The 21,023-nt window shown below is 39.5% G+C and overlaps 2 protein-coding genes across 10 annotated transcripts in view; one reads left to right on the forward strand and one right to left on the reverse strand.

Annotated features, from left to right (window-relative positions):
• Nucleotides 1-1,257, reverse strand: part of LOC134538964 (uncharacterized) — a 38,847-nt gene extending 37,590 nt beyond the window's left edge. Inside the window, exon 1 of one of the 5 annotated variants that reach the window (XR_010076243.1) lies at nucleotides 976-1,085. Coding sequence is in view for 1 of the 5 variants with exons in the window: in XM_063380597.1 (XP_063236667.1) it covers nucleotides 976-1,166 (191 nt within the window). In the remaining 4 variants the exon portion in view is untranslated. Of the gene's footprint in view, nucleotides 1-975 lie in introns of all 5 variants that reach the window. The other 4 variants (XR_010076239.1, XR_010076247.1, XM_063380597.1 and 1 more) reach the window with 4 other exon arrangements.
• A 1,879-nt stretch (nucleotides 1,258-3,136) lies between these two features.
• The window catches only part of LOC134538967 (E3 ubiquitin-protein ligase MARCHF5), a 43,490-nt gene continuing 25,603 nt past the window's right edge, over nucleotides 3,137-21,023 (forward strand). Inside the window, exons 1-4 of one of the 5 annotated variants that reach the window (XM_063380607.1) lie at nucleotides 3,137-3,612; nucleotides 5,879-5,982; nucleotides 17,153-17,243; nucleotides 20,011-20,125. In XM_063380607.1, coding sequence (XP_063236677.1) covers nucleotides 5,891-5,982; nucleotides 17,153-17,243; nucleotides 20,011-20,125 — 298 coding nt within the window. In that variant the 5' untranslated portion in view covers nucleotides 3,137-3,612; nucleotides 5,879-5,890. Of the gene's footprint in view, nucleotides 3,613-5,874; nucleotides 5,983-10,592; nucleotides 10,693-17,152; nucleotides 17,244-20,010; nucleotides 20,126-21,023 lie in introns of those variants that run through there. The other 4 variants (XM_063380609.1, XM_063380608.1, XM_063380606.1 and 1 more) reach the window with 4 other exon arrangements.

Below are 21,023 nucleotides of genomic sequence, written 5' to 3' on the forward strand. Positions count from 1 at the left end.
CAAATGGCAAACAATGAGAATTAATTTCAATGTTATAAAAAATTATTTTTATTTTCAAAAAATAGGTTTCAATATAATAGCACAGGCATAATTCACATATTATATGATAATAAACGATAAAGTAATAATATAACAATATACATTCTTGTAGATTAAACAATATTAACGAACATGGCTAAAACCGCAGCTCTTGTTTCATTAGTCGAACGGAGCAACGTAAACGTAATGAGCCCAGTAATGACATCTAATCTGTACGGGTGGTCTTCTGCGTGCTATTTTAAAAAACTCCGTTCCGTGAGATTAGCCTCACTTTACGTGCCATCGCAGAACGTGCTTAATTTTTTTTTTACTTTGAATTACGTGGCCTACAGCGATACGCCAAACAGCTAATGGGTCAATTTCGTTCAGGGCAATCATCAATTTCAATCTGTGGGCAATCAAATATCAGCAGGTAAATGTCATACCCATGCCTTACCCGGGACTCGAACCCAGGACCCCTCGCACCGTAAGCCGGTGTGCATCCGACTACGCTACGGAGGTCGGCAACATGCTTAAATAAATTACTGACAATTTCACATGTTTCTACGATACTTAAAAAAATAATAAAAATAAGAAATGTGTTTTCTAACGATTTACAGTTTCAAGTTTTTGGGTAATTGAAGTCATGCGACTTTCCGGTTTTCAAAACGACCGTTATTTACTTGCGCTGGTTGCATGTTGCTTTGTCGCGAAGTTGGGGGTCCCTTGCGTAGTTTACAAACCCGGCATTCACCGCAATGTAAATAGTACCATAGAACATGCATAAGCAACAGGTAACCTGCTTGAATTTTCTTCCCGCCGAAAATTAAATTTAAGAACACTATCAGTCACCGTGTGCACTAGCACAGTGAAACCAACATAAATAAGCACCTAAATAGCAAATTTTAAAGATAAACTACGAAAAATATTATATGTCACGGACAAAATGCAACGTACCTTAACTGTGAACCCAACGTTTGCTGTTTATCTGTATAACGAAACCGCAACACCGCACAACCAAAAAATACCACCAGGCTTGTCACGCGCCGATGGATGCCAGGGGAGACTGACAGATCTAACAGGAAGTCCACGATTCGCTGGAAAATGACAGGAAGGGGTAGGGACGACCAGATTACATGACAAAGCATTGTTTGCCGACATTACGAAATGACGCAGCACTGCTGTCAGAAACGAACATAGAATAAAGGTCACCAGACAACTTTTAACCAAAGGGAAAGAGAGAGTAGAAGCGCGACTCTTGCAGCAATAGCTGAAACCTTGTTACCAATGATACGCAGAGCTACCTACCGAGTGGATAGAAAACTAATCACTTAATTTTGTGATTCGGAAAGTATTTAGACTCATTTATAAACGATGCAGGAAATGCAAAGGGAAAAAAATTAAATATCAACATTTTTAAATATCCGTTTATAAATTAAACTATACACAAAAACATGAAACCAATATTTATTAACTTCTTGTAATATGTATTGTTTTTATGTCTTCCATATTTAATGTCATGGAGTTAGAATTCGGCAGGTGACGGTGTTCTATGACTTATTTGAAGTCAATTTTTAACATCAATATCGCCATAACGTTCCACCCAAAACATTGTGGAACTGATGCTTGATCATGTTTAATGATGATACATAAGTGTGTATAAAAATCTCCATCATTAAAAACAATTACTTTAATTTAAAAAAATCATTTTAAACTGTTTTTGTTTTGTAAATATTACACTTCAACCGGTCTTTTGGGAGTCTAACCAATATGGCTTAACAATTAACCGAAGGAAAAAAGGCTTCAATAACTTACAATGTTATCATGCAGATGTGGCCACCCGAAAGAAGGTGCTTAGACTATAGATGCCTGCTAAGTCTGGCAGGGAATAGAGTTCAGTCGATTACATATGAATTAACATGGTGAATGTTGCATAGGATACTAAGCATATCGATGGTTAAGCATGGGCGAAGGCTCCTACATGCACATTCCTCAAGTGGTAAAGCTGCCTACACCAGAAGTCCCCAAAAAAAAAGAATTAATACGAATTGCATTAGGAAAACATCTACACGTTTCGTTTGTAGACAAACCAGGTCAGAAATGTAGCTTCCTGCCTGAGGATAGTCTCGCATTTGGCCCATCGACTACAAGAGTAATGAAGCTAAAATTCGCTAATGCACTGTTGCGAAAGAAAAAGTATATGTTAATATGTGAGCCGGGGTGAGGCTGGCAATGGGGCTGATGAAAAAGGATTAGGATTTACTTACTATATTGCAACTAAGTGAGACGAACAACACGTGCGCACGGATGCATCCGGCCTCGGAGCCTGGTAAGCAACAACTGGGGGCCCCATTTCCCACACGAAGTATGCAGAGTGTGGGAACGATTAGGACTGAGTTTTGTGTCCAGATCGCACAGAGAGTAAAATTTTATTAAGAAAGACAAATAATGATGAGATTGTAATCAAGAATTAACAATTAAAGAAAACAAGGTTTGGGGAACTACATCTCGCAGATTAATATCCACTTGGCACGCGCGGGTGGCTATTAATTATCGACCTCAGGGTCGTTATCCTCACTGCACTACATTGCACCAGACTGGCCCGGGGTACGTTTGTGACACTTACATGCTACAGGGCAAGCATCAAGGTGGCATGTGGCACCATCGGTGCTCCTCTTTGTGACAGAGGAACATCGACGGTTAGTGTCAGTATGTTTTCATTTGCTTGTTTAAATCAACGAGCGTTTAAAAGTAAATAATAGACACATTTGGTAATTTATAGAATTTATGATCCTGACGGACAGTAACAAAGCATTAATTGAGCGCACATGTTTTCTCAATAAATCGTGTGATAATATCCTAGTGAGTTATTCTTTGAGTGGCGTCCTGGAGGTCTACAGCCGGGTTATTACTGTTGCAATATTAATACATCTATGCAGTCTCTTAGGTAAGACCTGTTGGCCCTGAGAAGTCTCCTGCTCTCAGTTGTGAGCCGGTGCACAGTCACTGATCTGTCTGTTTATACCGGCTTGCGGTCAAACACCCTTTTTATTTCATCCCAAACTTAGCTACTTTCATTGCAAGATGGCGCCGACCTCCGTAGCGTAGTCGGATGCACACCGGCTTACGGTGCGAGGGGTCCTGGGTTCGAGTCCCGGGTAAGGCATGGGAGTAAATAATACATTCTAATCTTTGATAACGCCTTGAAATGGAGATTTATACTGGAACATATTGACCCTTTGGCTGTCGGCGAAAGCTGTAGGACATAACAATATATAAAAAAAAATTGCAGGATGGTAGACCTTGTCAGTTGTATTTCTAGTACAGAAATATTTGGTTTTGTAATGGTTGTCACTCATAGTGCAACAAAAATCGTTCGGTGTTGTTTTTATGTTTATATCTGTGAAGAATTAAAGAAATCAGGAAAGTAATTTTACCATGAAGAAATTCCAATTTTGATATTCCGTACGTAAATTCTATTTGAATGCTTATTAAATTTTTTTATTATTTTGGCGTAAAATGTTTAAAGGCAGCCAATGTTATATATTGGTGTTTGTGAATACAGAAACTTGACAGCGAGGATTGTTTTCGCAAGTAAGCAGAGTGGTATTTCTTACATAATGTGTTTTTTATTTTTATTTTATGTCGTAATTTAATTCCAATTAAGTAGTCTCCTTACATTATTATTGAAATAAATTTTTACCGCATAGCAATTTTATACAAACAAGAATGGTGAAACAGGGTTAAAATGATTTGTCACGTGGACCACCGGGTGAAAGCCCAATTATGACTGTAACAATTCAACACATGTGTGTAGTCTTTCCGGCATCGACATTGTAGTTAGGCCTTTTGGTAAAGTGTTCTTATTATATGCATTATTCTAATTAAATCATAGTGTCAGTCATGCGATTTCTGTTTTTAATATTTGGCACATACCTAGAAACACACAGCAAATAACACTTAATTTTATAAAAGGCGTTCATGGACCGTCTAAATAATGCGTACAATTATGTGTTACAAGTATGTTCTTTAACTAGTTGTGGAATTTTGGAGGTTTGAATACACGCAGCCACTGGAGGGACAGCTGCCAAGGCAATGGAAGGATGCAGTGGTGGTGCCTATTTTCAAGGCAGGTGGAGATAAGGAATAACCAGAAAATTATAAGCCTGTCAGCCTAACGTTTAGTGCAGGGAAGGTGATGGAAAAATGTATAGGTATATGGTAGGAAAAATTAGAGAGCTGGAATGGATGGATGAGAGGCAACACTTTTCAGGGTTTATCCCGTGAGAGACAGATGGCTGGACTGCTGGAGGACTTGGTGGATTCAGTGGATGAGGGCAAACAGGTAGACACAGTCTTTATTGCTTTTGAGATGGCATTCAATAGGCTGCCACACAAGAAGGTGATGGAGATTCGTTGTCTGATAGAGGACAGTAGGGTGGTGAATTGGACAGGGGACTTCCTGAGGGATAGGAAACCACGGCTGAAGGTGGGTCTGGAATGGTAAGAAGAAGGGGATGTGACATGAGGGGGGTACCGCAGGGGAGCATCATGGGGTACCTGCTGTTCCTAATCATGAACTCATGATGAACGATGTTGCGGAGGAACTGAGACTGTTCGCAAATGACTGCATGACTGGGGGACGCAGCTCATGCAGAAAGACTTAAAGAAGCTGGAAGTTAGGTCAAGGGCAAATGGAATGGGGGAAAATATAAACAAAATTAAGGTGATCAGATTCACAAGGAGAAGAAAAGTTGCTAAGCAAATATATAGTTTGAAGGGGCAAGAGATTCAGAAGGTAGGGGAGTAACCCCACAGTGACCTAGGTTAGGGAAAGTAGGTGCAGCAGGTGGTAAAGAAGGGGAGGAGGGGGCTGGGGGCTGATTGCTAGGACCCTGAAGGGGACAGGACGGAGAGTAACGGAGAAGGCGTATTCAATGTTGGTGAGGCCAATGCTTGAATATGCAGCGGCAATTCGGGATAGAAATTAATGAACTGGAAAGGGTGCAACTTAGAACGTCTAGATGGACGATGGATATGTGGCAAGGGGCAAAGGGGCACAGGTCATCTGTGGTGATGAAGGAGCTGGGCTGGGACACACTACACAGAAGGAGGAAAGTAGAGAGATTGGTGAAGTTTTTCAGGGTGACAAGGGGCGAATGGGGCTGGAGGACATTGGGAGACAAGTTGAACACAGGGGTGTATGGCGGGAGGAGGGATAATGGGTGCAAGATTCAGAGAGAGTGGAGAAGAACGGAAAGAGGAAGGCAAGTATTCCTGGTAAAGACGGGGCGGGAGTGGAATGGGAGTGAGGGAAAGATACTGGATGTGAGAAGAGGAAAGGTTTTGAGGAAGAGGCTTCAGAAATTTTGTGTGTGATGGTGGTGGTGGTGGGGGGGGGGGGGGGGGGGGGGGGGTAGGACTTCTTGCCACCGGGCGGAAACCCAGTTGCAAGTGTATCTTATCAGTCAATCTATACAGTATACTTAAAGTAAATGGTTTTGTTTGGCCCTATGTAACCTGAATATTTATTCGACAGTAGGGTATTTTTTTTAAAATTCATAATCTGTTCTCTTATGCCACCACTATCAGAGTAAGCACAGAGGGCACACCGGTTTTTCTGAACGTTTTAACGTTCAGTTAAATAGCTTACTCAACTGAGAGTAGACAGTTGTAACCTCTGAAATCTGTTCGTTCACACTCCAGGAACCGGAAAAGCACAGATTGACGAAAGATCCTTAGTATGAGTATAAAAAATGCTTTTTTTTGCAGAATAAACAACTACTATTACCAGCAACAAAGATCACCATTTTTGGAACTTATTTCTTAATTTGTATAATGGTGTGATGTTTTAAGCCAGGCGCTGCAGGAAATGGCGGAAGATGACACCAGAATCCCGACAACAGAAGATGACGAAACTACTGCTGACGAGGCGACAGCTGACGAGGCGGAAGAAGAAGAAAAGTAAGTTGTAAAACATCAAGTTCATGTTTGAAGTTTTGGTCCTCAGTGGCTGTGAATGCTTAAATTATGTTCTCTTGTGGCTAATGTCGTTGGTTAAATAAAATCATTTGTAATAAGCATGTCTAGAACAGAACTACTAAAAAAAAAAAAAAAAGTTGCATATTTTTGTGTGTTTGAAAAATGTGCCAACGTTAATTTCAAATGTGTAACTAATAAGGTAAGCAAGATCAAACAACAAAATATCTTTTTTTTTCCAAATACATTTAGTTCAGAAAATTTAGTACAAAATTCAAAATTAAGAAATTAACTAAATAAATTACATTCAAAATAATTAACATAATAAAAGATAACAATTTTGTGGTTTGAGCTAAGTTTTGTCAAATGTTTAATGTTTTTAGTTCTATATCTGTGCTAAATGGTATATTAACTGGCATTTCATTGTTGTATATTGTATTTCCATGCTTTGCAGTTTTATTTCGGTTTTATTGCTATTCACCAAATAATCTGGTCTCTACCCATAAGCCACCAACGTGCAGTTTGCAGTTGTCTCTCACTGCAAGTGAAAGCTGCCCCCACCAGCGAAACAGCAAAATATGTTTGTGCAAAACTGTGTTTTCACTGGTGTCTCAGCGTGCGGCTGCTGTATCCGTTTTACTGTAAATTGTTACATATGTTGTGGGGGAACTTCCTTACTACTCAGGCCCCACTAGGGGTAGCCAAATTAGTATGTGGAGCTACCTTCTAATAGTTTAGGCCCCACACACACACTAAAACGTTGGGCTGAATAAAACTGTGTAATAAATGAGATTTCTTAATTTTGTGACTCTTCACTGGTAATGTTGATATAAGGTAAGTCACAGTCAGGTGTTACTTGATTGATTTGGAACATACATAAATATACACTGGAGTAGGTGGAATTACAAATAACACAACACAACACTTTGAATAAAAAAAAATATAGAATTATTTTATTTCCAATGTAAAAAAAAAATGATTTGAAAGATTTTAATCTTATTAATATAATTAATTACTATTCATATCCAAAACAACAACCTAACTTAACGGTGACATCATAGTAATTCAATAAAAGTTCAATTACCAGGAGTTATGTTGCGCACACTTAAATATTTTCAAAAGTCTTAATTCGGGTTCGTTGACACTACACAGTTTTTAATTAAAGTTTTTAGGGAACTTAAATCAAATTACCTCGGCTAGATAGGTTCAAAATCATCGGCAGAGCTCAGAGCCTCTCATCTATAGGACCACTGAGTCTGTTAATTAATGTGTAAATTCGTAAAATTTATGTCCAAGTATTATTTAAATCCTCTATAAAGTCAATTTAATTCATGAAATCAATGTTTATAATAAGTTTCGGCGACGATGTGACGTAAAAACGGGAGTTTCGTGATTCGTGCATAAGATTAGGGCACAAAAAATCTGGGCACTTTTATTACTCACGTTAATCACTCCTATGATATTTATCTTTTTAGATAAATCCTATTTAAATGTTCTGAACTCCCTAATGGTTCATAATTATCATCCACTATCCGGGATGCCTGATGCTAGATAGCTAATTTTCAGGATTTAAATTCGCCGACGTCACGAAGTTGCCGCTCATTCAGCTGGCCATTGTAGAACTCTCCTTCTTACTAGTTTCCTCAAAATAACCAGTAAGACTCACTTTTAAATGGTGGCCCGTGATTGGCCAAAAGGACCGTTTCAGTTACCTAATTTCTTACCGAAAACGTAAACTCCGAACGCAACAATTGCGCGGATAACAAAATTTCACTTAAAATTCAAATACATAAATATTGAAATTATAATTTACATTATAAATTTACGGCGTTAATTTTACCGTTTACAGTTTTCAAGTCCATTAGTCCTTAGAGGGGTATCAACAATACCTCGTTCAAATAGTCCGGTAAAAATCCAAAGAATCACTTTTCCATAGACATACATAACCAAATATTGCCGTTTCTGAAAATAAATAATATTATACATAGAGCAAACAAAAATAAAATAAATCGTAAATAATAATAAATAATTAAACTGTCAAAACAAACATGTTGCAGTACAGATTTTGCCGCCCTTGTCAATTACATTGAACAGTGCTCTTTGACCTGTTCAAAACGGTGCAATGTGATTGGCACTTCCCTTTCTCCGTCGCACAATACACAACACTCTTCGTTGCCTAGCAACGCGCGCACCAAACGACAAACAAAAAAAAACAACTTGAGAGAGACTACCTCTCCTCCTCGATTCGTTTTTTACCGTTGCGCGCCTGAAAATCGCGCCTTTTTAAACACTTTTTGTCGGGTCGTCGCTGCTAACAGACCTGCGCGAAGAAGTTCACGGATTTTGCAGTGCAAAATCTTCGAAGGCTGGAACTGCTGCTGCTCTCCGACTGATTCTGCCTTGAGCCGCTCCTGTTGAGAAGGACTCGGGAGGACTTACTTACTGTGAGTGTGATTCACTAAAGGGATTCGAAGGGGTGCAATGTACACGTGAGTCAACAATAGGACGTTCTCCAGGTCACGTCACGGCAGTGGGTCAACGTCCACCTGCGGTGATGACTGCATCCTGGCTGCGACTCCTCCTTCCTGCAGCGGACAGCGGCGTCGAGACGGCGCCTGTCCTCAAAACGACCAACAAACCTGGCCTGGTTCACCACGCGTCGACGGGGTCTGGCGTGGGGCGATGATGCTGTACCAGACAGCACGGCATCTGGCACTGCAGCTGACGTCATCAACTGCTGATGTGGCAGCATCCAGCCGCCCTGCCTCACGACTACGCGCGAGACGGCGTCGTGGCGTCTGCGGTGCTGATTGCGTGGGGCGAGGTCACCACTTCCCACAAGGAAGCACTCGTCTATTCCCATCACTGTTAGGTACACAATCGTTGCGAACCGCACTATGTCTAGCTCACTCTGGTGTAACCTTCGCACCTGACTTAAGTATAGGTGTCCGGGTCTTAACCGAATAACTTAATCACTATGTGCGTACTTGTACTCTTGCAAATACAAGTGTCTGCAGGCAATACAACTTGTGTACTTGCCGCGGAACACTATGACGTCACCGTTAAAACAAAAATATCTTAAATTAATCTTAAAATTCCTAGCTTAACATATAACATTCACATTATTAACATCATTGTTAGAAAAAAATAAATACAATTAATTATTAAATCTCAATTCTTGCATAACAATGTATGGTTCTCAATAAACAATAAATTCAATATTAGTACTTTGCTTGCTACTAACATATCACATTGTTAGTTCGTACTTGATTAATATGCATCACAGTGCATTTGCTTGTTTGTGTTCTCATTTCATGAGATTTCATACATTTCACAAAACATATCATTATAGCATATCATTATTGAATATCAAACATCACATGTTTTGCTTTTCATAATAACATATTGATAGCTAACATAATTGCTATTCATTACTCAATGTTTGTAACTTACATGTTTATATTTCATTATTAAAAATATTTGCATTTAACTATAGCATATTTAGCTTGCTATTTACATTTGCATTTCATCACACTTGTTAACATTTCATCCAAGAATATATATCAGATCATGTACATACTGACAATTAATAGTTCATTGTTATGTTTGCATAGTACATATTAGCAATTGATCATAAAATATAACATTTATATATAACTATATATATAATAACATTTACATATCATAACATTTACATTTCATTATGTTTACAGGTTGTATAATCAAAATTTCATAGTGTATTTACACATTGTTTCCATTTTCTTCTCCTATACAGAGAAGTCGTTGGTTTACACAATTACCAACTTAGTAACTTTTCAATTTCAGTCTGCTGTGCTCCGATCAACAGCTGTAGAGGCTTTATCTTCCTCTTCTCATCTTTCATTAATGTTGTTTTCATCCCGTAGCGGTCTCGCTGGGTTGAATAATGTTCACATTTCATCTCATCTTGGTTACTATCAGTAACATAAGTCTTGTAATCTACTGAGGCTCCTGGCTTCAGTGTAGCTAAGGTTACTTTTACCAATCAGCTGTTTCACAAACATGCTGTATCAGGATAGCTTTCAACACATGGTATCACATGTTCAATATTTTTTTTTATTTCCTTTTAAGAAAATTTTCTTGCTTTTTCAAGTTTATAACTTCTGTTAGGCGAAGTTGATTGTGGACACTTGTTTGCCGGAGTACCTTCGCTTCTCGCGACAAAGGGCTTAGATCCTGAGTTTTTCAGATCCACAGTCTTCGCTATTCTTCACATCATTCGAAGAATACTATTCAAACAACTATGACAGTGCTGCGAGTGAATAGTGTTGAGACGACGTAATTTTCTTGTATAGGGGCTTCTCCCAATAAATCCTTAAAAATCATCGATTTCAAATTTCAGTGTTTTCATTTCATAAAATGTCAATACCTTGACATCCAAAGTTTAATAAACTAAAAGTTTCAGCTAAATCTGATTGGATTTGTATGCGAAATGAGTGCATACTTTTCTAATCTGCATTCTGGGTAGAATGCAATCCTAAAGATCATTCTTTTCCCTAAATTCATCCCAGAAATGGTAACAAAATAGTGAAGTTTTTTTTTTTTAAAAATTTTAGTGAGTTCTTCTATAAATATTAGAAAATTCAGTGATCTTCTATTTTCCATCATCAACATAACGACGCCTATTGGATTACTCAGCACCATCAATAAATCAAGGTAACCTGCATTATATTATTCTGCTTGTAGTTGCGAAGTGTTATGTGCTTTTAGAGATGCTTTGCATGCCAGTGTTTATATATGTCTACACAGCAGGATGGGGTATCATACCACCTAGTTACATCGACACTAAATAAGCTTAATTTCTTCTCGTTTGTTAGTACACAGTACATACAGCTTCACATAGGTATAGGCTAGTCTAATGTTGTATATATATGTCTTAGTGACATTTGAGTTCATACTCATACGAGGAATTGTGCAAGCCAACTGATACATAAATACAATACACATTGTACACAGGTAGCTTCACAGGCTACAATAACATCTGTATGGGTGGCATTTCACTTCACCTCAAATACAGCAATATAGCGGGAATTACACTTCCGCATAACCACAGGGTAAATATCTGCATAGGTGGCATTTTACTTCACCTTTACACAGAAACAAGCGGGAATTACACCTCCGCTTAACATTACAAATTACAGTGGCTGCACTACGCCTCACATGGCGTACTAGATCACATAATCACAGTGACATACACTTACTCCTCTGTACAGTTCAGATCCTTGGTCTGAAACTTACACTTAGACTGCTCTCAGCTGTTTATGGTACTACACCTTGTACCATCACGAGGCATTCGCAGCTTAGGTCGGTACTGCTTACATAGTAGTAGGGCTCTTGTATTCCCTTAACTGCGTTATATTATAACGGCCTACTGGTCGGCCTGTTGCTGGCTCTGCTAGTGCATAGCAATTCTCTTGTACTATGTCTGTGATGACATAAGGACCTTCAAATAACAAAAACAATTTCTTGGTTACATGTTCCCAGGCCTTGCTTACCGGAGTTGTTTTCTTCAGTACCTGGTCTCCAATTTTAAATTTTGCTAATTTTGATGCTGGTTTCCTCTTGCGTCTGATGTCAGCTTCTGCTGTCAACTTCCTCTTCACTAGAGCTTCTACCTCTTCTCCTGTAGGTAGTTTTTCCTCTTCATTAGGGGTGTGTTCACATCGGGGTAAATATTTCGGGTTGATCGCCACCGATCTATTCAGGCTCATGGCTTCTCCAGGGGTAACTCCAATAGAACCATGTACAGTATGGTTAATAACGCACTCTACATATGGCAACTTATCTCGCCATGATTGCTGCGAGTTATGGCATAGCGTACGTAAAAGACTCCCTATTGACTTCATGAGTCTTTCCACAGGGTTACTTTGTGGATGCCGTACACTGATGGTTGTAGGTATTGCACCTAATTTCCTGACTCCTGTTTGCCACAAATCACTGGTAAACTGGGTACCTCTGTCTGACAATACCACTTTAGGTAAACCAATTTCTTCAACGAAAGTTTTTAATTTTTGCATAACTGCTTTTGCAGTTGGGTTCACAATTGCATATAATTTGGTGAATTTTGTGAAAACATCTTGCATCACAAAAACATACTTAACACCTCCCTTTGACTGGGGTAGGGGGCCAAATAAATCAACGGATAATAATTCCAATGGTGCTGTTGGAATGATTGGCTGCAATTCTCCATGCAGGTGTTGTCCAGGTGGTTTCACCTTCTGACATAGGTCACAGGCACTTGTGACCTTACTTACATAGCGTGACATGTTAGGCCAATACACTTGCCTCTTTAATGCTTCAATGAGCTTCTTGCTCCCTACATGTCCCAAGGCTACATGTAGTTCCCAGGTGATTGGTTGCCTCAAATCAGCTGGTATCACTGGTTTCCAGTGATCTTCGAAAATGCCTCTCTTCCTTGACTGGGCAAACAAAACATTTTCTGCTGACAAACAGAAATGTTGGTGAATTTTATTATCAGCTGACTGCTTCTGCAGCTGGTTGATGGTGTTTTTGCAGTACTCATCTGCCTGTTGTTTACATTTTATATCCTTCAGGATATCTCGGAGTTTAGGGTTGGTTTTGAATATCTCTGTGGATGCTGATGCCACTAGATACTGGAGTTTTTTAGTTTTGTACCCCTGAGCCTGAATAGTGGGTTTCTGTTCGGGGCGATCCAACTGAAACCCGTTCTAGTTTAACGTGCCCTGGTTGGCACGTCCACCTGGAACACGTTGTTGTTGTTCTTTGTGGTTCCAATTACTTGGTCCTGCGACGCTGGACACTGCAGCCTTGAACTCGGCTGCTACCGGGTTCACTTCCCCTCTCTGGTAGTATGCAGCTTGATGTCCTGGATGCTGCGCCTGGAACGGTGGCGGAAACGTTGCGTTCTGGTAGCGTTTGTTTCCAGAGAACTGGCTATTCTGGGCATTGCCGCCATGATTCTCTGTCGTCTGGGGGGAATAATGGTGGGGTGGCATTCGGGTTTCTTCGTGCCGGCCCTGGTATCGAGGTTCCTCCGTCTTGCGGTACTTCCTCGCGTACTCTCTCTCGTCTTCAGACGAGGATCTTGGGCGTCGGTCACGGGACTCCCTGGGAGGCCGTACTTCAGGCGAGTAGGAGCGGCGGCGGTTGTCGTTGCGGTCGTCCTTCCTCTTGCGCTGGTACATCTCTTCGTCGCTATGATAGTTCCTCGTATTTGACCACCAGGTCTTCCTCTTGTTGTAGGGGCCTTTGCGTTGGCTCATAGCGTACCGGCCATATGAGCTTTGCTCTCTGCCCTTGGGTTGCCACGTCATAGTGTGGACAGCTGCCTGACGGTTGTCCCTTGGCTTGTTGTCCCTGTTTTGCCAATAGTTATTCAGGGGTGGCTGGCGGTTCTGCTGGGGTACCCTCTCGTGGTCCTCCTTGGGTGCTGGCGTCCTGTCCATTTTCTCCAGCTTGTCGTAGTTCAGGAGCCTCTCTCTGAACTCTGTGACGTCTCGGTACGTCAGGCCGGACAACTGCTTTTGGTAGCGCAGCGGCAACTGAGTGAGTATTGCCGCTACGAACTCCTCGTCCGTCATGGGCAAGTCGAGGTATCTAGTTTTCTCAAACATTGTTGAGAGGTGGGCTTCCAGCGTTGTGCCCTTCCTGGGGTCATACCTCTCAGTATGGAGCTGGGCACGCAGATTGCTCTGAATGCGCAGACTCCAATACTGCTGGCGGAACATGGCCTGGAAGTGATTGTAGCTACTGGTGGTTGCACTCAGCATTTCCCACCAGTAGAAAGCCTGCCCTTTCAACGCACTGTTGAGGCATTTTAGTACCTCAGCCTCGCTGAGATTGAACGTGGCCGCATATTCCTCAAAGCGCTTCAAGAACCGTATAGGGTTCTCGGTAACCCTTCCTGAAAACGTGGGCATGGCCTCTGCCCAATGCTTGGCCGGGTGGTGGATCAGAGTAGCAGGGTCCATACTCGACGTGTTTACAAACGTCCTGCTACTTGGCCGATGAGTGATGGGGGTGACACGTGACGGTTCCTGGGGCAGGTGCTCAGTGTAGCACTCGGTGCCGCCCTGTTGCTTGCTTGTGGTGGGCAGTGTTGGAACAGTAGGTCCATGGCACTCGCTTGCCTGGGCCTGGCCTATACTACCAGCTGATGCAGCTGTAGGGCTCGGTTGGACAGATAGATTTTCAAACCTGTCCCTCAGCGTAGCTGTGGCCACCTCAATATCGCTGAGCCTGCTCTCCAGGTGTTGGATGTGCTCACGCACCTCTTCCCTGGCGTTGGCCTGCCCTCGGTGCTCGTTGGCCATCATGTTCCTCAGGGACGTGACGTGGGATTCCAACCCATCTACCCTGCAGTTGTACTGGGAGACCTGTTCGGCTATCTGTTGGATCTCCTCGTGTTGTTGTGCGAGTCTAACCTCGATGCTATGCTCGAGATTCCTGATGCTGTCACTGGTTTGATCTAACTTAGCAGTAAGATTAGTATTGTTACGTTCCAGCTCAGTCTTCAATTCAGCAGTAAGATTGGTGTTGTTTTGTTTCATTTCTGCGTTGTTTTGCAGCAGAATCTTCATCAGTGACTCTAGTGTCACTGGTGGTGTTGTAGGATTACTGTCCTGGGGTGTAGCTGTGTGGATGACAGTGTCATTCACGTTTGCCTGCTCTATGATTAGGGGAGATGTGGGCCGCCCTAACCTCTCCTCACAGGTGACTACAGGCGAATTCCCTGCAGATGATGAAGGATTCGACTCACTGCTTGAGGTTTGTGCAGTAGCATACTCCTCACCTACACTTCGTGATCTTTCTCTAAGAAAGTATTTGTTTTGTTCGTCTGCCATAATAGTGTGCAATGAAACAATTGACCAGATAATATTTTACACAAATAGTGCACTTGCACTCAGTACTTGGCTGGTACAGAATTTACACACAAAAATGTTGAGGTGTCCCTTAACCTCAAAATCGGCCCCACCGTATGGGCTCCAAATTAGTCTGTGGGGGAACTTCCTTACTACTCAGGCCCCACTAGGGGTAGCCAAATTAGTATGTGGAGCTACCTTCTAATAGTTTAGGCCCCACACACACACTAAAACGTTGGGCTGAATAAAACTGTGTAATAAATGAGATTTCTTAATTTTGTGACTCTTCACTGGTAATGTTGATATAAGGTAAGTCACAGTCAGGTGTTACTTGATTGATTTGGAACATACATAAATATACACTGGAGTAGGTGGAATTACAAATAACACAACACAACACTTTGAATAAAAAAAAATATAGAATTATTTTATTTCCAATGTAAAAAAAAAATGATTTGAAAGATTTTAATCTTATTAATATAATTAATTACTATTCATATCCAAAACAACAACCTAACTTAACGGTGACATCATAGTAATTCAATAAAAGTTCAATTACCAGGAGTTATGTTGCGCACACTTAAATATTTTCAAAAGTCTTAATTCGGGTTCGTTGACACTACACAGTTTTTAATTAAAGTTTTTAGGGAACTTAAATCAAATTACCTCGGCTAGATAGGTTCAAAATCATCGGCAGAGCTCAGAGCCTCTCATCTATAGGACCACTGAGTCTGTTAATTAATGTGTAAATTCGTAAAATTTATGTCCAAGTATTATTTAAATCCTCTATAAAGTCAATTTAATTCATGAAATCAATGTTTATAATAAGTTTCGGCGACGATGTGACGTAAAAACGGGAGTTTCGTGATTCGTGCATAAGATTAGGGCACAAAAAATCTGGGCACTTTTATTACTCACGTTAATCACTCCTATGATATTTATCTTTTTAGATAAATCCTATTTAAATGTTCTGAACTCCCTAATGGTTCATAATTATCATCCACTATCCGGGATGCCTGATGCTAGATAGCTAATTTTCAGGATTTAAATTCGCCGACGTCACGAAGTTGCCGCTCATTCAGCTGGCCATTGTAGAACTCTCCTTCTTACTAGTTTCCTCAAAATAACCAGTAAGACTCACTTTTAAATGGTGGCCCGTGATTGGCCAAAAGGACCGTTTCAGTTACCTAATTTCTTACCGAAAACGTAAACTCCGAACGCAACAATTGCGCGGATAACAAAATTTCACTTAAAATTCAAATACATAAATATTGAAATTATAATTTACATTATAAATTTACGGCGTTAATTTTACCGTTTACAGTTTTCAAGTCCATTAGTCCTTAGAGGGGTATCAACAATACCTCGTTCAAATAGTCCGGTAAAAATCCAAAGAATCACTTTTCCATAGACATACATAACCAAATATTGCCGTTTCTGAAAATAAATAATATTATACATAGAGCAAACAAAAATAAAATAAATCGTAAATAATAATAAATAATTAAACTGTCAAAACAAACATGTTGCAGTACAATGTTCAAGTGATAATAATTGGTAATTCTTTGCTATATCAGGGTGTTTTCAGGTCGCGAAAGTCAGGGAAAAGTAACGAAACTGAAGAACTGGTCACAAAAGTCATTAAAGAGTCCCGAAATGAACAATGGCTGTGCTGGAACTTACTATACTTAAATTCCGAGCAGGCATTTGCTAATTTGCATTTTGTTTTTCAGCACCAAACTTCAGTATTATAGTTACAAATGAAGCATAAATAATGATTAGTTTGACTTATGTGGAAATTATCTCTGATATGTTTTAATTCATGAAAAAAATTGGCACATGTTTGCTAATATTAGATGTATTTTGTATAATGTTTAATTTTGCTTAATATGTACATATATTAAAAAAAAAATCCTGTGATATAAGATAGTTGTGTCATTTCATGTCAAATCAACACACTTTTAATAAAATTTGTACCTCACAATCTCAGATTTTTATGAAATTTTGCACAGATGTTACCTCCATAGAGACTAACAAAAATATAAAATTTTAGAATGATATATCCATCCGTTTTGAAAATATTGATTTGACCTAGTTGTAAGATAGTTGTATTAAAAGGTGTTAATAATTTTTGAAATTTGTTCACAAGGTATTTCTAGACAGCCTGCATATATTTTCTTAAAGTTATTTTCGTTGCGGAGAGAAATCTTTTGAAAGTGAAGGGAAAAGTGACCCGTGCAAGCGTTCTGTCAGAGGAGTAAACTGTTCCGCAGGCACCACTGCTGGATCTGCTTCGCGACAGAGGAGGACAACGACACAGCGTCCTGGGTGCAGCCCTGCAATTGTCGAGGGACAACCAAATGGGTATGTTCGATACCCGTCACATGTAACTGCGCACGATTCCCCGCTGAACGTTCGGAACAGTACCGTCGAACCTCAGCAATACAAAACCGAGGACACCATAATTTTGTCACTTTGCAATAATGAGATTAAGACTATGACTGTTCCTTGCACAAACACATACTTGAAAAAAATGTCCCGACGACTGCTGCATGTAATGGGACATAAAACTCTGTTAATTATTATAGTTCGCTACTGTTAGTAATGTAACTGAAATATAAGTGTTTTAACACAAGATTTGCAATTTATTCTTAACTTGACAATACAATAACCGAACCTTCGAGATGCCGCGACATCTTGGTCCAGCCCTCGAACGACTGATGAAACACAGCGCAGCACAAAGCACTAAGAGAATTTCAGTTGGCTGGGGACTTACCCCAAATACTGCCTTATGATTGGCTACATTTATTCGTACAATTACTATTTAGTGATTCCCCTTGCTCGGTCACATGTCTCCGTCCTTCTCCCACATCTACAACTCTCTTTATAATTTCACACAGAATTCTTAAATTCCCCTCAGATATTCTTATGGTCTGGGCTAACGTCTGTCTCTCTCTTACACAGAATGCAATAAATTGTCTTTCAGCGCTGCTGTGTTGCCGCACATCTTTCTTTCTCTCTACCCACAATATTCACTGTCTTAAAACCAATATAAAACACACGTAAAATTATTATAATTATAATAAAAGGAACATTTAAATGTAATAAAATACTGAACTGCAATAAAACACTGAAATTCACACCTTCATAAATTGTAATCAAGCCTGCAAAGTGAAAACCAATAAAATTGTAGTTAAGAGGCTGTTCAAAATCAAATACTTAAAGATCAAAATGAAATACATGAATATCATCAATAATAAAATAGAAGTATTAAAAACTAGGTCAGTAGACCTTGAAAGATATAATCAGCTGATCTACTGCAATGCTAAGAAACCATAATATTTATTCTTTTTTAAAAATTTCTTGTAAAAATTGGGGAGGGCAGGGTCTTGCAATGTTACAAGGTTTGTATTAACAGATTTATTACAAAAAGTAATCACAATTTTTATATAATTTTTAAATCAAAATTAAATAAAAAAACTTGCACACTGTTTTACACTACACCAAGTTTACTTTATTTTGGAATGTAAATACAATTTCAGGATGGCTACAACTGTGGCTCAAAAAAAAAATTTCCTCCCGTATCACACTTTAAATGATTTAACATCAGTATTATTTTAATTAAAATTTTACATTATTTTGTTAAATTATTTTGGAATATTTGTACTAACCATGCTTTCCTACATGCAATTGTCTACTTTGTATTACATAATAACCATACGTTTGTATTAAACAAATATCTTAGCACTATAACTCCTATGTAATTTCTTGGGACTGTGAAAACACTTTGTATTAATGAGAGTTTTGTATTAACAGGGCTTTTATAAATAGGTTTCACTGTATTGTTGTGCCTCTGTCCATGATTCATCAATTTTAAACATTTAAACTTGTGTTCATGAACTGCTGTTGGAGTTGTGGCTGTCCTGAGAATTCACCATTCTGACCCCTTTGTGTTTTCGTACTTTCTTTGTCTTCGCTCGTGTTTGTGAATTGAATGTTTTCATGATTCTTGAGAGCAAACTGCTATCTTTTGAATTTTTATTTTATTTATTTTTGTTGTAGGTAATTCACCAGCATTTGTAATGTTTTTCACCAAAATATGGTAATTATTGTTTCGCATCACCAGAGACAAGATTTTATAGTTTTATTTTTTGTGTACTCTCTATTCATAAATACAACACATTTTTAAACAAATATGACACTTAAATGTTAAATGACAGTGACCTCACCAACACAATGTCATGTTGACTGATACATGATGCTCTTTTACAATATAATTAACTACTGGGAATACAGATAACAGCAAGTATATGTGTGTTTGAAAATTTACCAATGTTTTAATATAAAAAATTAGTTATAAATGAGCAGTTGCAGTATGAAAAAGAAGGCAAAAAAAATTGTTCTAATTTTTTTTTATAGTACATACTCCATTCTAAATAATTCACATTCATTGAATTTAGTGTATTAAAATACATATGTATTTTTTGATATGAATTGAGTTTTGGTTAAAATATTTTTATTAATTTTGTAATTCTTGGTTTGCAGTTCTGTGCGTTATTTTGTTTTTAACATGCATTTGTTGTATCTTTGAATATATATACTGTATAGAAGTCGCGAGTGTATAGGATTTACTCTACGTTTTTCAGGAGCGTATGATGAGCAGCTTGGAAACTTCACCGCTGCAGTGCGCTGCCGTAACGCCCTGTATCGTCTTAGTTGTTATTTACACGTTAGAGCGCAGCACTGTCGCCCGCTGTCATTCCCCGCACCCCTCATCCATCATTCACTGCAGCTCGAGGTCGTTCAACGGGAGGGTGGGGAAGGGGGTGTTTGAAGAGTTCGACACTTGTCCGCTAGGGACCACCACGAGTCGATGCCCTAGAGATGGTGGCGATTGCAGCGGTGAATTAACCAACTACCTCAAAACCGTATTAGAAATTTTAACCTGGGCTGGCGACTTCCATACAGTATATATATTCAAAGGTTGTATTGACATGCTGTGCGGTGTTATCGCAGTTCACCACACAATCTTGTCACTAGTGATGTGGAACTTTTACAGTTTGCCTTTTTCCATTGGCTTGAGCCTTGGTGAGTGTTCTGGTGGTGGGCTGAGCTGGGCGTGTGTGCGCAGGTACACCAGGCGTGCCTCCAGCGCTGGGTCGACGAGAAGCAGAAGGGCAACCCAGGCCGGCAGGTGGCGTGTCCCCAGTGCAACACCCCGTACACCATAGTCTTCCCGCACATGGGTGCGTTTCCGGGCACCGCCCCTCATGGTTTACTGGGACGCAGGCACTCCTGATGCTTGGATACCGCGTTTTACCGCACAATCGTCGCACGTTTCTGTACTGAAATTGAGTTCGAAAAGTAGAGTTCCACTTTTTATGTGAAAAAAAGCATTTTTGTTGAGGTAAAGTTATTCATAAAAACAAAATCTCTTCATGGAAAGTACGTCTATTTAAAAATTAAGAGTACACAAAAGTTCGCCAACAATTTAAGTTAATGAGTCATGCAACAAAACCATGTTTTGTTCAGCTTTTAATGGGAAAAGGAAAACCGTGAACGGAAAGTCAGCCAGAACTGACGCACAACTATCGTCGTAGTACACACTGACCACGAAAGAGTGTGGGCCATTAAGTGTAGTTTACTCAGAACTAGACAGAGTGTGTGTGTCGCATGCAGTCGGCGAGCTATCAATACCAATGTTCGACTACGTGCGCACATTATAGCTGTAGTGAAAAATAAAAGTTTAACCACAAAGCACAATGAGCACTATTACTTTTAGATCAATAATCATTGTCAGTGAAACTATAAACTACCCAGACAGATGAACTGCTGTGGTCTTTCGTTGCATTCAATTTCTCGGAATGAAAAAGTCTTGTAGCGTCATCAGTTTTTTTTTCCAGTTACTTAAGTTATCTAGTTTTATCAACACATAACCAAGTTTTGACTGAAAACTCATTTAGCTGGTTCACATAATCTTTTCAGCAATATTTTCACTGTAATGCTGCTTGGTTTATCCATAATTCAAGTACCTGTTTATTTAGTAGAAATAAAAAAAAATCTGACATGAATATTAGTGTGCCAAACAAAAATTTATCGAGTTTATGGTAGAAGTCAATTAGTTGGGACAAGCTTATATGGTGA

The sequence above is a fragment of the Bacillus rossius genome, chromosome 14, assembly GCF_032445375.1.
Source record: "Bacillus rossius redtenbacheri isolate Brsri chromosome 14, Brsri_v3, whole genome shotgun sequence".
In the NCBI taxonomy this organism is placed as follows: Eukaryota; Metazoa; Arthropoda; class Insecta; order Phasmatodea; family Bacillidae; genus Bacillus; species Bacillus rossius.